Genomic DNA, 12,478 nt, shown 5'->3' with positions numbered 1-12,478 from the left:
CAATTATGACATTTAAGTGTATCGCGGCTTCAAGGTGTCAGTGTCTCTCGTGAGAAAGAGAACCAATTAAATTAAACAAAATGAAGAAACAAATTGGAATAAGAATTTGAGAACAAATGAATTCATGTATTCACCTCTAAGCTTTCTTTTCTTCTTGGAAAAAGTGCTTTGGAAACAGCAGAAAATGTGTGTTTAAAAAGAGACCCAAAAAAAGGGGAAATTTCTAGTGTGAAAGGAATCTCACTTGGTTATTTCAATAAGAATGAAAAGATTAATTTACAAATGGAAATTACTTATGCTTCACCATCAGACTTTGGAGTGACCAGGAAGGTGAAAATGTGTGGTGTTTCAAGTCTTGTTGATCTGAGCTTTAATTGAGAAATGGAAGATTTTACAGTTAGTCTCAAAAGTGATGTACTGCAGTTGCATGTTTGAAGCTTTTCTGTAGTGCAGAGGTAATTTTTTTTGCTCTTGTAGATTTATACTGTATCAATTGTTTCATGTTCGAATGCTGTTATCTGTAAATGCAAAATTGTTTGCGCTAGCTTCATCTGCTTTTAATAAGGATGGTTTTATGTTGAAGGAAGTGAGAGGATGGCTAAACCTGACCTTTTTATAAAGGCCTTTCTGTTAACAGTGTGAGGAAAATGGTTTAAAATATCTTGTAGTTGTCCAATTCATGGGCTTATAGCTTGCAGTTAAAAAAAAGTAAGTCTAATACCTCATTACTTTCCATTGTAGCGTGCATCACAAACCTCTCAGATGCTATTTTGAATATTTTATTAAATTATTTATTATCTTGGTGATGAGAACCATCCTTTCATCTTACATGCTCATATAGTGCAATGTGTTGAATGCTTGCATTCTTACAGGTGACTTTAATTTTGTGAGGTAAATAGTAATTTTAAAATCCCAGTTTTCACTTCAGATTTAACTAAGTACCAGTCAGCATAAATGAAAAGTCTTAGACCCTTAATTTGTAACAGCATGGGGATGGACACTTATGTCCAACTTAGGAGTGAAGTTTGGAGCTTACAGTGCTTCTTAACCTCCTAATGTGATGAAATACCAATATTTATAAAATATATTTGAATCTTGTCATTCTTTTAGTATGTGTTTTAGCAGAGGGAGAACAGGGTCCTACTTAACATTTTGAAGCAGGTCCAGAGGAGAACTATGAAGATGACTTAGAGGGATGGAACATCTATTCTGTGAGGAAAAGATCTGAGTTGGAGTTGTTAAGCCTGGACAAGAGAAGGCTCTGGGGAGGTGTTAGAGCACCTTACAGTACCTAAAGGAGACCTACAGGAAAGCTGGAGAGGGACTTCTCACAAGGCCAGGGGATGATGTCTGTAAAATAAAACAGGGCTGGTTTATATTAGATACCAGAAAGAAATTATTTCCTGTGAGGGTGGTGAGATGCTGGAAGAGGTTTCCTGGACAAGCTGTGGATGCCCCATCCTTGGGAGTGTTCAAGGCCAGGTTGGATGGGGCTCTGAGCAACCTGGTCTAGCTGAAGGTGTCCCTGCCCATGGCAGAGGGTTCGGAACCAGATGATTTCTAAGGTCCCTTCCAACCCAAACCATTCTATGACTCCATGTTCATCTGATCTGGACCGTGCAAGAACTTGTCCTGGGTTAACCAGTGACATTCAAATGGAAGTGATAAGCAAACAGAAAAGTAACTGATCCTTCTAACAGCTTGTAATGCAAGGTTTTTGCATTTCAGTGTTCCTTGGTGGTGGCTAAAGAGGTGATGGGGTAGGAACACTATGGGATTTTCACTTGGGTTTGCAGCATGAGAATGTAGAGATGTAACTGCAGGTACTCATTCAATATAGGGAAATGGGATAAGAACTTTTCCTTGACCACGGACTTAAACCTCACACATACAAAAGGTTTTGTAGGGAAGATACTGTTCTACCTACTGTAGAAGTTGAATATGTCTATGAAGGCACTAAGTACCTACAAAATGTGGTACTGCTCTGCCTTCTTGGAGATTTTTGCTGACTACACTACACTCTGGTGGGATTTTTAGAAAGCCTTGGTTATGCATCTGAAACAGTGTAAGCTTTGCAATAGTTGTAGTGTTATGGGTTATGAGCTTGATTGATTTTCCTTCTTCAAAGTAGTGGTGTGGGAATTTCATATTCAGTATGGTTCATCTGTGCTTTAAGAATAGATGATGTTGTGGGTTTGTGATACGATGAGCAGAGCCATTAATGCAACAAGTGTCAATTACTTTCAAGGCTGGATGTCAGAGAAGAAATACTAGAGTCAGTACATGCACATAGGCATGAAACAAATGAAAAAAAAAGACAGCCAAAAACATTGAGGGAGCAGAAAGAGGCTTGGTGAGCATGGAAGCTCTTCCGTAATTGCTGGCTGTGTTTTTGGATGACTGTCAAATTTTGTTTTGGTGGTACAGTTTTGAGTCCTGCCAAACCACAAGAGAGCAGCTCATTTCCTTCTTTGCCATCAGGAGTCTCTGCTTTGAGTGGTAAACTGCCTGTTATGAGCAAGAGTTGTATCTATTAAGTGGAGCCCAAGCATTAAAATACTGTGATTTTACAGCAACACCTGATGAAGCTGTAAATGAAGGTGCTAAATCATAACATATAGTTCAGTATACAAATTATGTGTTATTTTCTTTGCTAGTGGTGTTTGAAATTAATGTTTTATAGGAATTTTAGCTTTTCTGGATGCTTAATGTTAAAACTGAGAAAAGTGGTGTTGGGTGGTGCTAAACTTCATTGTGCAATAGGAATTGCAATGTGTAAGGAATAACTGTTCAACAGGACACGAAGCTGAAAACTAGGTTTTGAAATGTGCAAAAAACCTGATCTTTTAAATTTATTTTTTTAATAAAGCAAAAGCACATAGTCTTGAGTTAGGTGGGGGTTTTTTGAGACTTCTTTGTGCACATCATCCCTCTGAGATGCTTCTATTGCTTAACCTATGTAGGTTGAAATATCTATGTAGTGAAAAAGCACAGTACTAAGTGTATGATCAGCAGTAGAAAAAAAAGGCCTACATTTCATGAGTCCTGAAACCTCTTTCACTTGATACAGTGGTACAATTACTGTATTTTCTGTGACAAGCAGCAACCCAGGTACTATTATTAAAGACCTCTTTCAGCTTTTTTTTGTGGTTCTGTGAAGTGTTGATCTTCTTTCACAAGAGAGACTGAAGGATTGAAACATGCAGAGGAACCATGCTGTATTTTTCCATGGAATTTATGTTACCGTTGCTCAGGGCAAGTGCTAGTAATCTGGGGAGTGTTCCAGTGTTGAGAGGAGACAGAGAAACTAAGTGCACTTCAAAGTGCAGGTGAGGAAAACACTAAAGAAAATATTGGTGTACAGTGAGCCTGGATTGATTATCTCTTCATTTTCTCAACTTGAGTATGTAGTTATTTAGTCAGCGTTGGTTTTGCTTGCCTATGGGTTGTATTGCCAGTATGTCATACGTGTTACTTGTGCTCCTGCAGCTGGGTTATGGGAAGGGATGCTTTTAAATGTTTTGCCGCAGCTTCTAAAATATGTATTCAACAAGCAAAATCTGTGTGCTTCATGGCTGTTCTGTATCCATTGTGAGGGCACCTAAATGTTCCCATTGGGCTCTTCCCTTTTTCTAGACAGCTTTGTTGATGTTTGATTTGTACTTTATTTTCATAGGGCAGATGATGGATATCTAAAGCTCAGCTACTGTCATTGTCACTCCAGTTGACTATTGACTGTAGACATTATTTGAAGGATTAATTCTGAACTTAAAGCTTTCCTCTTCTTTGTCAACTTGGTAATTCCCACCATTATCCTGTTCCCCACTCTCCAGAACATTTCTCAATCTAATTTTTTGTTGTGTTCCAGGGAATACCTTGGGAAGCAGTTGCAGTCAGAACAACCTCAAACGGCCACCGCACGGAGCTAAACACTTCTGTCCGTTCATGCAGTTCATGCTTACAACTACAGTATGTTTGTCTTAAAATTAATACAGAGGAAATCCTGAAATCACTTGTTCTTTGTCTGCTATGAGTGCATGAACATTTCAACTTTCCTCTAGTGTTGTTGGCTTACTAAAAATTTGTTTGTTGAACTAGTTCTGCTGATTATGCCTATTAGCTTCTTGTTCTGTTCTGAATGTATATGAAGAAATGTGGCTAATATATTGCATTTGTTTTATGTATTTATTCTCATAATAAAGAATATTATTAAAGGATATCCCTTCCATAATGGATATTATAATTAGCCTAGAAAAATTGTTCTCTTCTTTTAGTGGGTTATCGGTGTTGTCACTTTCCAAGGAAAGCAAGTAGTCCCCTTATGTCTCAGACAAATTAATAAAGCTTTGACTTAGTGTTTCATAAGAAGTGCAATAGCCTAAGAAATACTGATTATCAGCAGTAAAATATATACCAAGTCTCAAAATAGTGTTAAAATTGTATATAAAAACAAATGTATGGGTGGGTTTTTGCAGGGGTAGGGTAATTGTCTTGTTAGAAACTACATTAAAAAGATCTGGAAATGAGAAGAGGAAAAGAAAATGAACGCTCCTCCATCAGTGAAAACATACACTCAAGATTATTAGTCCAGCTGTATAACACCAGTGTTAAGGCTGTAGATCAGAGATCAAGTTGAGTGCAGGTTTTTTTTTTTAAATGTGCACTAACTGCTGAACTTGGAATTTCATGGAGGTTTTGGTTATTGAAAATACTTGTAAATGTTAGGGTTCTGGTTTCATTCTAAAATCGATTGTATTTCTTTTACATTAAGCCAGATAATTTGGCTATCAATATTTTCTGTGTTTTGTAGCTTCTGACAGTATAAGATATGTAATCATCAATAAATCTAAGATGATCTTGGTTCAGCATATGAAAGCAGTTTTGTTGCATAGATAGAAGCCTGGCTCCAGGCACTTACAACACCAAGCAGTTAATATTCTTGTGATTCATTATTAGAATTAAAAAAAAAAAAAAGAGTGAACATAACTCAATCCTTAATCTTGTCAGCAGTCATTTGAGGTGCAAGTCTCTGAGGAAACTTAGAGTACTTTGTCATCAAGTGAAAAGACAAATTGGGAAAACTTTCCTTATCCAGCCTGAATTTTCATCATATGTAATTAAAATTTGACCACTGTTGCAATGGAGAGAGAAGAGAGTTAGACGACTACAGGTTGATGATTTCTTGGTCTGCTTAATTAAAATTGGATTGTGTAGCTTAATGACTTTTGCTTACTTTTGCATATAGAAGGCAAAGGCTTTGATACTGCAGTCAGTATCACGAGGAGAGATGCTGAAGCCTGAAAAGAATTAACCCTCACTCCAACTAAAGTCAGTTTATCTGAGTAGATCTTAACTCAGCGCTGCATATTCCCACAGTGATGGAGGATACTGGTGGTGTGGGAAGCAGCTGGAAGAACAAGGGTGCACCTACATTGCCCTTCTTATCTTGGGTCAGTTGAAAGTTCTTGAAATGCATCTGAGTCCTCACTGCATTTTACACTTCAATTTACATTGCATGGTGGTGTCCATGCATGCATGGGGTTCTTCTCCAACAAAGCTAAAGCTCAGGATGTACATCCTGCGTGTCTAGGCTACGTGGCAAGTGTTCCATCTACTGGACCATTTAAGATTTTCTTTGAAGTATGGCCTTTAGAAATGCATGCAGAGTGCAAGCTGGATTCTTAGCACCAAGTGTCTTGCTCTACAAGTCAGCTTTTCATGTCACACTTGTCGATGTAAGCAGGGCCTAAGACTGCTGTAAATGATTGGTCCTTTGGTTACAGCTGTATTGTTGGGTCCAAGAACTGTGATGTGGCATTAATGGGGAAGGATCCCAGCTTCAAAACCAAGTGTGTTGTTTCCTTTTCCAATGGGAACACTAAAGTACTCCTTGGTAAGGAGATCTGGGGTTGAAGTGTAGGAGTAAACACAATGAATGCTACCACTGGCAACTGCTTCAATTTCTGGAGGAGCTAGAAATAACCACAGTTTGTATTGTGAAACAAAATTGCTTACAGGTGTTGTCCTGAAACATCTGAGTATTATTTCCATGGATTATACAAATAAATTCTCCTCTCCTGCTTTGCTAGTATTAGCCTATGCATAATTTAATTCTTCATCATGTGGTCTGTTTCTAAGCTGTGTGATACCTGGCATTCTCTGACATTTAGTTACCTCCTTCTGTCCAACAGCTTTCTAATTAAAGGAATGGTCCTGATTTTTTACTTATATCCCTGTATGTTGTTGATGCCCTGGTGCCCTTGATACCTGAAAGCCTGAAAGCCCTGAGCTTTCCAGCTGCCAATGGTAACATTCGGGTGGCTCACAGGTTGGATCTGAGTGAGTTCCTGCCAACAATTGTATCTAAAGAAGCCTGGAAACCTGCAGGGGCGGGTGTTACGGTGAACATTGCTGTGCAGCCAGTAATTTGGACTGAAGTTGCCAGAGCTGAGATTTCTGCAGGGGTTGGAGTGCTCATGGTGTCCTAGAGGTGCTGGGGAATCTTGGCATAGCAGGGAGCTGCAGAGCAGTTTCCAGATGTAGGTTCTTCATCTCCCACCCCGTGGCTGGCCTATACTTGTTGGTAGTGAAAGGCCTTAATCCACAGTCCCAGCAGAGAAAAGAGGACAGAGCTGTTGAGCTCTTAACCTTTGGAATCAGGAAAATCAACCAAAAGTTTTTGTTGAATTTTAACTAATGCACAGAACTTTCTACTACATCTGGTTTTTTGTCTCACAAGTTTAGCTTAGCGTTAGCTTTTGCTACCGGGCGTTGTTTTTACTATTCCCCTGTTCGCATTGCTCGCTTTACTCACTCAGCCTCATTCTCCCAAAATCTAGCATGGTACAGGCAGGCAGATGCCATGGTGGCAGATTGGGTGCTTCAAGGCTGTGTGATGACAGTGTGGGCAGAGCTCAGTGTTAGGAAGAGAAGTGTGTGCCAGCAGCTTCCTTTGTTCCCTCTGGTGACATGAAGATTTAGAGATGGCTGGAGATGACCTGCCATGGACCAAATGACTAACTTGCTCCTAAAGTGAGGAGATACAGCCACCATCTTCCAAATTAGGGTAATCAGTCTTCTCTTTATGAAATTCACCATTTCCCTAACTTTTGATTTCACTCTTAAGTTTCACCCAACAATAAATGGAGTTTAATTTTCCTGTAATTAAGGTAACAGAGCCTTTGAAATCTTTATATAAACTGACAATTTTAAGTTTTGCCTTTGAGATTCCTTTCACTTTCCCGGTTAAATTATTTTCTTTGAACTTTGGTCTGAAATCTGAAGGGGAAATGAATTTGAGTACGTTTTTAAGATACAGCAACTGTGAAAAGAATTTAAACCTGTAACAATTCTGTGTAGGAGGGATGCATGATGAAGTACTGACACTTAGAAGGCAGGAAAATGCCTTTAATCATGTGCTTACTGGATGTTTATTATTCCCATAAGCTGTTTGAGATCTTAAGGCCTGCAGTCAGATGAAGAGGAGGCCAGATTTTGCTCTTGGCCAGTGTGAGATACTCCGCTGGAAACAAACTGGGGCTGAGCAGGAGATGGGCTGCCCAGGCCCTGGGTGTACCACACTGCCTCACACCTCTCTTCATTATCTCATCTGAGCTTCAAAAATACCTTTGGGCACCTGCATGAACAAATGAAGATGATCAGTAATTTCTAATACTTACTGCTGGGTCAATATTTTCTCAAGAATATGACATGCTGGTTTTAGTCCAGTAAGTGACAAGGACTCAGAAGGAAATTGGTTGACCCATCTCTGTACAAAAGCTTTTGGTTTTCCCTTTGTCAGCTTCTGCAGAATAGTTGGGAGTTGTCTTTGAACCACATGTTGTCAGAGCTGAGAGGAGAGCTCGTGCTCTCATTATGACCAGGTATGTTATTAATTGTATTTGTTTTCTCATAGACTCCAAAATTATTATTAAAAAATCTGAACTGCTGTTAAGATTTTCAAATGGCCAAGGGTATCATCATTCAAATAGCACAGAAAGCAGCAGCAACCTGTCTTGCAAATATTAGGTACTGCATTTAGGGAGTTACTTCAGAAGTCTTTGCCTTGACGTGTGTGTATTTCATTGGCAGCTGGTTCTGAGATGCATGAGACACTGCTAAACACAAATTGTGCTAAAAACAATGTGCCAGTATCCTTTGTTTCAGAATGTTTTTCATGACCTGCCCCATGGCCTTACTGATGCTTTTAACCTAAATTACTGTGTAGGAAGGAGCCTAATAAATAAAAAAAAAAAAATAGAAGGAATAATGACTGATTGTTTTGCAGTGTTTTGTTTCTGTTTCTTGGTTATATCCAAGATAATTTCTCTACTACGGGAAAGTAATTTTAATTTGAGGCAAGACTGGGAAAAGAAAAGAAAAAATCTGTCTTCATATAAAAGTGGACAGAAAGGCTATATACATATATATATATATTTATATATATATATAGACTTGATAATATCACAGATTTTCCCAGAAGTGCACATTTTCCCCCTCCGTGTGAAAACTAAATCTGCAAAAGGGAAAAGTTAAATTTTTCGGGAGTCAGCTTTGGTGCCCTTCTGGGCATATTCATAATATAATTTTTTCAAGGCTCTTCAGTTTGCCACATCTGCATTCTGTGCAGAGACAAACTGTCAAGTTGAAAATAACTCAGTGTCATTCATTAACTATTTTTAAAAGGCTGCATGTATCCAGCTCTGCCAGGAAAGGGCAAAGAAATTGGACAACTGATTTCGGTTAAAACCTATCGATCTGGAAATCACAGAACTGCTACAATATCAGACTATTTTATAGGAAGAAAACGTAACAAATTGTGGACTTAAAGGTCATCATTCTCTAGGCAATTTTCATGTGGTAAGGAAAGGTGCAAAACAAGCCTATTCTTTCAGGTGTAGGTGGCTAAAATGCAGCTTTGGATTATGAGTGTGTCAATGTGGGGATCATGGCAACAGCTTTTTTTTTTCCTGCTAGAATATCACAGGCTATCTTAATCTTTTGAGATTTGCAAAGATTACAATGCATTTACAAAGAATCACTTTATCTGGCTTCCCCAGCTGGTGCACTTGAAAGGAGCTGGTCCTTTCCTATGCAAGTGTCTGGGCAGGAGACCACTGGTGAAATACTAAAATCATCTGGGATGTCTTTGGTGAAGTCCTTTTACGGGAAGTGCATAAATTGTACCTTCTGTTGTGTGTCTGAATGTCACACCTCAAAATTTCAGTCCTTAGGTGTCATCTAGTTCTTTCTATATTATATCCTAAATTCTCTTAGAATTGGTAGAATTTCACAATTTAAAAATATTTTGTTGCTATGTCAAGCAGATGATGGATGATACCGAGAATAAGGGAAATGTTTTAGAAAAAAAATAGTTACTTTCCTTTGTTAAGAAAGGGCTATTTATGCCTCTTCTATCTTGTTGTATTTTACCTGTTTTTCTTATACATTCCAGTTCAAATTCTGTCAAATACTGTTTCTAAAGAAAGAGTCGAGATTTTTATCCTATTGCTCTTTATCTGTTTTCTTTTTCTTTCCCCCTTCCCCCCCCCCCCACTTAGATACATTAAATGTCCTGAATTTTATCACCCCTGCTTCATATGCACTGTGCTGATTTCTTTTCTTCTAAGAAATCTGGAATGGGATGAAGTCTTTCCTTAAAGAGAATGCATTAAGCTTCCTAGATTTTGTGTCTATGGAAGTTCCAGCTTTCTTATCCAAATAGCCTCTAACCTGGGGCAAGCATCATGACTTTGACTGTCCTACAGGGACTAGGCACTGTAATTTCTTTGTGTTAGTCTGTTTATCCTGTCATGCCTCTGTGCCCTTTCTGCATATGAAAGGAATTCTGTTGATTTCTGGAGTCTTCCTTTTATGGTCTTCATTTTCTAATCTGCTGTAGTAATTGATAACTTTCATGAACTCTTGTGATGTTGCAAGTCAGCATGGGGGACAAGTGGTGGATCATTCCATCAAACCACTGACATATTTTTTCATCTTCTGTTCTCCCTCCTGTGTCGCTGCTCTCAACGCAGTCTGAATTTCCCATTAGCTGGTTCATTGCATGCAAAACAACTGTATACAACTGAGGACTTTCATCTCCCGTACTGGGATGACCTCTGGTCTACTCTGGCCTTCCTTTCTGTTACATAATCTCTGGCGTGTTTTATGAACATTTGGGTTTCTGAGTTTGTATTTTGAGGAGACAGAGATGTTTTTTTTCTGGAACAATGGGGATGCAAACACATATCTGTTGCTGGCTGTGAGACTACAGCCTAAACTTTTGTTGTAGGTAGATATGTCTAGTCACAGTTTTAGAAAAGGTTAAAAAAGCCAGTTCATAAAGACCTTTTTCATGCACTGCTTGTAATAGATGTATTTTGCTTTCACTCTGGTCACATCTCACAAGATCCAGGCTCTGCAGTATCAGCAGCATGATACTTGAAATTTAATCTGTATGCCCTGAATTCAGTAGCCTGACAGAGTTAGATAATTATTATCAATTTAAAATAAAATTCTGAAATAAATAGCAACAAAAATAATAAAAAGGTAACTTTTTTCTCATCAGTTTCCTATTTACCATAAATTAGTGACAGTGAAGTGTAAAACACTTTTTGAGAAACACTGAAGGAACTCCACTGCAGCTTGTTTAGGTATGCTAATGACTTACACAAAAGGAAGTTAAATGTTAGTCTTTGTCAAAGTAGACTGCTCTGTGTCATCTAACTCTCCCACTGGTAAGTGTCTCAAGCCATATTTAATTTGAAATATCTGTGATGCAACATCTCTACCTGTTTGCTTTTCCCTTGTCTCCAGCTGAGGATGCTCGTCAGGTAAAGGGGTGTCAAAAGAGCTCGGCAAGTGGAGGATCTCAAGCTGTCCTTCAGCTGTCAAAAGCTGGTATGGCCTTGTAAGAGGTGTACAATAATTAATGCTGTTGACTTTTCCCTCTCTCTGTGGACAGATAGCTACCACCTGGCTTGCCTTAGGAAAACAATCGAACAAACCCAGCCCCTCGAGGACATGTGCTGAGGCTTCTGTGCAGCGCACACGTTGCTGTTTCACTGTCCCCCTGAACATGGCTGGGTTAACTGGCTGGTTCAGTGCAGTGTCTGGATACAAGTGCCAGCTCCAAGGACAGGGAGGAAGCACTTAACCTTCTGGCTCTCTGGATGCCTGGCAAAGCACCAAAAGGAGTCTCATGGCTTGTGCTGAATGTATTTCATTGCTGCCAATTGCTCCCTTCTCTAAGCAGACCTGCAGCTTCATTTTTCTCTCTTTCACCATGTCTGCAGGAAAACCTAGTCCCCCTGAGGCATAAACACCAAGCAAGCCAAGGGAGGTAGTATTTTCTGCTCGTGCAATTATGGCTAAAAAGCTCCATGCAGCTTTTCCAGGGGTGAGAATATTATTTGTGCTTCCTTCAAAGCTACTATTTTTCAGTCTTGATTATATTTTTTTCTATTATGTGAAGCTGTTAGAAATTGCAGATAACACTTGTCATTTTGTGAAGTGGTAGGTAAGCTATTACCAACTGAAGTGCCTGTGAAGTGAGGTAAATAGTCAGACCTGATCAAATGATACTTCTGAGACTTACTCAAAGGGCCAGTAATGGTCTTGTGGCATTCTACCTTTAGGCTGACATGTGTGCCGTGCCCTAGAGGGCATCATTCACCAAAGTGGGGCAGGAAGAGCTGGGTGGGTTGTGCAGCTAAAAATACTTGGCAGCAAAAAATCTGTGCAGCTAAAGGATTCTGCTCTGTTCCTGTAGCCTGGCTGGGGAACTGCAGCAGGGAGACACGGCCTGGAGGATCCTTGGTAATAACCCAGGTCCAGGTGATGGAGAGGTTTGGGCAGTGTGAGGGGGTACTAGGGGGAAATGGGCAGCTGCCTCTAGCTTCTATCTGGATTCCTGTTTTGGTAAGTTCAGCTTTCCTAAGCCCCATCATTCTGGTTTTGTTCCTGGCATTGGTCTTTGACAAATTAAAGTGATGCCTTATATACCTGAAGTATGTAGTCATTTTTGTTTTGCTTTCAGAGGGCCTCCTCATGGATGACCAAAGGCTAAAACCTTTAACGGTTTTGTTGACTTTTCTGAGCTGTAAGAACCTTTGCTGCCAGGTCAGGTAGTACCTCATCTGTCCATTGAAAGTACCTTTTAGCTGTTGTATTTTAAATACGACAATTGTCATGAAAGGCCCTTACAATGGGGTCTGCATAAAGCTTCTCTAAATGTTTGGGAATTTGCTTCTAATAAACATTACTTTAGCTGAAATGCATGCCCTTCGCCTAGCGTTTTAGAAAATGAGTGTCTGGTGAGTAGTAAATGGTGACCAAAGTAGAGGAGAGTGCTTTTTCTCAGCACAACTTTGCAGTAAAGGAGTTAAAACTAAAGATTGCAACATTATCAGGAGCTCCTGCATAGCAAAAATAACTTAGTGATGCTGCTTAATTAAAGCAGTGCTTGGGAATGCTGTTT

General features: G+C 39.3%; 1 protein-coding gene across 2 annotated transcripts in view; it reads left to right on the top strand.

Annotated features, from left to right (window-relative positions):
- ATP6V1H (ATPase H+ transporting V1 subunit H) overlaps positions 1-6,091 on the top strand; it is a 58,773-nt gene extending 52,682 nt beyond the window's left edge. For both annotated transcript variants that reach the window (XM_048286414.1, XM_048286415.1), the window contains exon 14: positions 3,869-6,091. In XM_048286414.1, coding sequence (XP_048142371.1) covers positions 3,869-3,929 — 61 coding nt within the window. In that variant the 3' untranslated portion in view covers positions 3,930-6,091. The remainder of the gene's footprint in view (positions 1-3,868) is intronic.
- Positions 6,092-12,478: the final 6,387 nt, after the last annotated feature.

This window comes from Corvus hawaiiensis, chromosome 26, assembly GCF_020740725.1.
Source record: "Corvus hawaiiensis isolate bCorHaw1 chromosome 26, bCorHaw1.pri.cur, whole genome shotgun sequence".
Classification (NCBI taxonomy): domain Eukaryota; kingdom Metazoa; phylum Chordata; class Aves; order Passeriformes; family Corvidae; genus Corvus; species Corvus hawaiiensis.
This window is presented reverse-complemented; position numbering and strand designations above follow the sequence as displayed.